This window comes from Gavialis gangeticus, unplaced genomic scaffold (genome assembly GCF_001723915.1).
Source record: "Gavialis gangeticus isolate Ggan-Ray unplaced genomic scaffold, GavGan_comp1, whole genome shotgun sequence".
In the NCBI taxonomy this organism is placed as follows: Eukaryota; Metazoa; Chordata; order Crocodylia; family Gavialidae; genus Gavialis; species Gavialis gangeticus.
Genome location: NW_017728994.1, coordinates 69613490 through 69618781, shown reverse-complemented (window position 1 = coordinate 69618781; position 5292 = coordinate 69613490). Strand labels below are relative to the sequence as shown.

General features: G+C 40.6%; 1 protein-coding gene across 4 annotated transcripts in view; it reads left to right on the top strand.

The window, feature by feature from the left end:
- ADAM12 (ADAM metallopeptidase domain 12) overlaps positions 1-5292 on the top strand; it is a 486667-nt gene that overhangs the window by 159418 nt on the left and 321957 nt on the right. For all 4 annotated transcript variants that reach the window (XM_019502986.1, XM_019502984.1, XM_019502983.1 and 1 more), the window contains one exon: positions 1079-1152. In XM_019502986.1, coding sequence (XP_019358531.1) covers positions 1079-1152 — 74 coding nt within the window. The remainder of the gene's footprint in view (positions 1-1078; positions 1153-5292) is intronic.

Sequence of the window (5292 nt, the reverse complement as noted above, 5' to 3'; positions counted from 1 at the left end):
CCTGACATGGATCCCGAGCTGCTTGCAGGAGCCGTCAGGGAAGCTACAAGCAGCTGCATGGAGTCTACAGAGCTGCATGGAGCTGCATGGAGACTGCATGGAGTCTACAAAGCCCCGGGCCAGCTTGTTGCCAGCAGCATGTGCATGTGCGCCTCAAAGCAGAGAATAGGGAAGGGGCCAGGGCTGCACTGCCACAACAAGGATTAAGCCCCTCGTGGTTCCTCCACAATCCACCCCAAGGTGCATGTGCTAAGCAAAACGCTTTGGCATGTGTGCTGGGGGTTGCCTACCCATGGTCTGGTGACAGCCTTGGGCCTATGGTGTATGGGGTTTCTGTGCTTTTGACTCAGAATCAGTAAAGTCCTTCAGTATGTGCTTCCCTTTAAGCATCCCAGTAACTCCACTGGGGCCATGCAGCAGAACCCCCTGGCACAGCTTAGTGGAACTAATTACAGGTGAGGAAAGAGCGAGACGTGACCATGAAAATGTTAAACTGCAAATGGCCCCTTACAAAGGCCTAAGTCTGATTTGCTCATGGCTCATGTTAAGAAATTCTGCGATATCAGCGAGTTTTCATAAGGCATTTTATAAGTGGCAAGATCTAATTACACCAACATGTGGAGAAGAAAACGAATGGTTTAAAATTTTTATTAAAATTCTCTCAGGAGGTCCCCTTAAAATGATTTCCAGCGTACTGCTGGGATTCTCTCTCACATACAGAGTTAGAAGTATATTACGGCTTCTGTCTGTTCTCAGGGAGAATGCAAGCTGTATCATTGCTAAAAAATGGTACAGAGTCTTTTATCTATCTCTTGAAAAGGGAATGTGACACTACCAGTACCATGCTTCCATTATTTCTGTTTATTAACTGAAACTTTGGCTATTAAGGGATGTTGCAGTGCAGAGTCCCTAGTAGCTTTGCGTTCTCCCCAGGCACCAAGAAGGGCCCGATTCTGCTGGGTTCTCCATCACCTCCCATTGTGGTCAGGGTCATTCAGCGGCTCTCAGCACACTACAGAACAGGCTGTACAAGAACACTATTGGCATTAAGCTCAACTACTTCATTTTCATTTTTCAGAGTCACCCAGCAATGCTGACGTTTGTAATACAAGCTGAAAGTAAGCAATTGGTCATCAGTCTGGAGAGAAACGAGTAAGTAAATCTGATTTGTATTCACTGCACATTGGAGGCACTAGCAGAGGGTTTAAAGTTTTTAAGATTGATAGTTTGTATAAAGCTTGGAACCGTGGGCAAATCTACTATGCAGCACTTCAAGGAACAGGCTCCTGACCATAAATATTTCATTCCAGTTTATATTCTGGGTATGTTAATCCTGCTTACCATTGTGTCACAATTTAGCCTGTGTGTGACTCTGAAGAGAAAAATAGTCCTTCTCAATGTTTTCCTTTTTTCTCATCCTTGTTGTTTTTCTGCAGTAACCCCACTATTTACACTGTAAAGGAAAACCCCGCAGACCCTGAAGCATCTTTCTGGAGGGCTTGGCCCTTCCTGATACTCCTCCCCATGGACATTGGCTTACTGCCTATGCATACATCCCACCCCTGATATGTAGGGTAAGAGACAAACAGCCCATTTTACCCCCTGCTGGAAATCTCAGTGGGAGTTTCACAAGTTTGTTGGATGGAGCCAGAGATGTTACATAAAGCAGCTGGCCCCTGGCTTGGCCCCACCCTTCCTGATGACATGATCCTCACAAACTGCAAAGCCCTGTTTGCTTTTCAGTACAGCAGAGCTTTATAGGGCTGCTGAGATGCTCCCTTCCAACTGTTCACTCTCTTCAACTCATACTGGCCATATTGGACTGCTTTTATCCAAGTTTCTGCATTTCCCAGTAGCTGTAAGATAAGCCCTGGACTAAACATAATGAAATTGTGTGGTTCTCTTTGGCATCACTGTACCAGTCCACTATTATTGGATTGAAGTCAGGGCTCCTAGCTCCAAAGCATTATATATGTATATAGAAGCAAAGGGGTCCTATTTTGAATAGTTTACAGCAATTATGTAAGACAGACAGAGGATGAGGAACAGACATCATAGAGAAGTTATGTACCGTACCCAAAGTCAGCAAAGGTCTGTGGCAAAACCAGTAATTAAACACAGATTATCAAGTTTTAACTATGAGACCACCTTTCGCTTTGAGGGATAACATCACATGCCAACAGTAAATAATCAAAGTTAACAGAAAATATCTTAAAGCGTTTGGTACAAAATTCTATATATTTGTGTTAAAGTCGATATCAAGGGACACATGCATCCTATGGTACCCTCTTCCCTATAATAGTAATTTGAGGGGAAACAGCTTTTGTAGGTTTTGTTGCTTTTAAAATCTAACAACAATTGCTTTCTCAGTCCTTGGAGATACTAAAAACACTAAGAAAGAGAAGAGTTTGTGAAAGCAGAAGCCTACAGTAGGAAAGGTATGCTGCCCTTAAGCTCATGCTAAGTGATCCAAAGTGGAATTCATTTGGGTAACTCTTTACTTCTTTACATTAAAATTGGGAATAATGCTTTTTATTACCCGGCAACTGGATGACCCTGACACCACCATCTGTGGCACAGAGTCCACTTCACTCTGATAGTCCATGTTATGTCCAAATCATAATGCTCGTTGATTTGCAGTGGTTCTTAGTAGTTCATTTCCTATCTTTGAAACAAACTGCAGATTGCACATTCTGGGGTTATTCAGTTCCAATTGAATTGCAGCAAAGGGGGAATTAATTTTCTGAGTAAATGTGGGTTTAGTTTTTTATTCTTTTAGTATTTGACAAAGGGTGTGCCTTGTTTCTGGAATGTCAAGTATGCTGCAATTGAAGAAACTATTTTCATTCCCCCTTAAAGATTAAAAGAACATAAAACCACTTATATTGCAGATGGTGGACATATTAAATTCTGTTGTACCTGCAATAAACCATTAAATTTAGGTAACTTCAGGATTGTGATTTCCATCTTCTGTATGAGATAAACAGAAGACAGGACAGCATATTAATCAGTGGGACAACTTGCTTGACTAGCACAGATGTCGATATGATGGGTCAGTCTTTTCTTTAAGGCATTCATTCATTTACTACTTGTTTCTCTGATTTATTTGCTTTTACTGTGAACTTTTCAGAGCCAAAATTTTATCTTCTAGTATGTTTGTACAGCACCCAGCACAGTGGGTCTCTGACCCATTAACATATACCTGAACTAGTTAATATACATTTAACGTTGGTTGCCTCTGGAGCTTGTAAAATATGGTGCTGTTGAGAGATCCCAACCACATAAATAGCTAGTCATAGATACCGTATATCTCTTTGCCCTTGGAAAAATAATTGGTTTAATTTCAACAAGGCATTTACAATTTATTTTTTGCATTTCATTAAAAAATGTAAGTCCATATTCAGGAAATCAAGCTCAAAAATCAAGGCTATAATGGCATATGTTCATTCAGTCACATCATTCGCTTGGTTGAGCAATTTTGGCAAAGACAAGTGTCATGTAAATTGCTTTGCATTTGTACTGCATCAATATCTTTATCTATTTGTTGTTACTCCATATGTGCATGGTTTTTTGCAAGTAGATAAGAAGAAATAATCCATGCTGTACAGAGCAGAGCAGTGGCTTGGCTCTTTGCCCACAGAAATTGATAGTTGCATTTCCATGGGTTGGAATTGTGCAGTAGTGGGTACTATGCTGCGGTGTGTTATGTAAACATAGGATGGTGGGATATGAGTAGCAAGAGAAGATGTGACACACTTTGAAAGTTTGGAATATTTAACATGGGCATGCAGCTGCTGCTTGATACCAAGAGTTCTGGGAGGTCTTGGGGTCAGGATCTTGAGGTCATAACCAAAAGTCTTCCAAGAGTGGCAACAGGATAGATATAACATTTTCTAGGGCCAGAATTACACTTTTGGAAGATAATTTCTCCTGGAGTTTTCCTGTAACAAAAAGACCAGTCCATATCTGTTCACAGACCTGCCTAAGCATTCTGTCATAAGCCACCACTGTAGTTGCTTTTGCAAATCTACAAAAGCACAATGGATCTGTTGTACTTAATCTGTTGTACGTAATCCTACCCCGCACAAGTCAGTCCATCTTGCTGACAGCTCAGTAGCTGCACTAGGACTGATCCTTTACTGCCCTAGAATCTTCCTGAAAGGCTACTCCAACCTGTATAGCTGAACCACAGTAAATTAACACTCAACTGATTATCCTTCATTTATTATAATGAGTTGTATGGTTTTCTAGGGCGTAGTGCCTCTAAGTTCTCTCATCGTCTCCAGTAGTGAAGAGTTATCTGTTTGGAGAGATGTCTGCAGGGTCACAAAAAGCAGGGAGCAGTGCAGTAGCACAAGATTTTCATGGCCCACTCTCCTTGGGTTAGGATTTGATGGATCCCAGTAACCATTGCCTATGAGCATACGCAGGGTACAATATAGCTGAGGTTGGAAGCTGGAAGATATTGATTCAGTTTCCCTTTGCCACAGTCTCCTGCCTTCTGTCTGTGTCCCACATTGTTCATCCATTTGTAAAGTGGAGATAATACTTGCTTCACTTAGGTGCTGAGATTTAATTAATTAAGAAAGGCATTTGAAATCCTTGGATGAAAAGCACTGAAGAGGCACAGAATAAAAAGTTCCAATAGTAATCTCCTGGAGAGTACATTTTAACATATGAAAAACAAAGTGGCCGTTACCAAGATCTCGCTGTGGACTGTTGAAATAAACATTAAATGGGCATGCTTTAGATAAAAGCAAAATAGCAAGTACAAACATCTTTTCAACAACAAAAATGAAGTCCTGACACACATGCTCTTTTACTTTACTGGCTATTGTTTCATGTAAAACATGCTATTCTTTGAGGAAATGGGGAGAGGGGGGAAACCCTAAACTACATAATTCCTGCATTGGGTCATGCAAAGACTGAATATAGTTTTCCATACTTAGCAGAAACAGCTGCTTTGAGTAGGCTTAACATTAAAACCCATTTAGTAAAAACCATAGAGATTTTCCAAAGCTAGAATTGTATTTCAAGGCATGATTCAGATGCATTAGCCAAACCAACTGAGGATTGATGTGTTAAACCATCTGTTATCTGTGGAAATATTTAATGCCACATTGGTGTTTGCTGATTTTTAAAAACAGAAGAAGTGTTTGCATTTTGTTTTTGTGACAGCACTTATAATTGGACGTGGTAAGTATTCATAGCTTAACATTTCGGATTTTCTTGATTGTCTCCAACTGTTACATCCTTTACGTTGCCCCACCTACATGCTTATGAAATATTTTA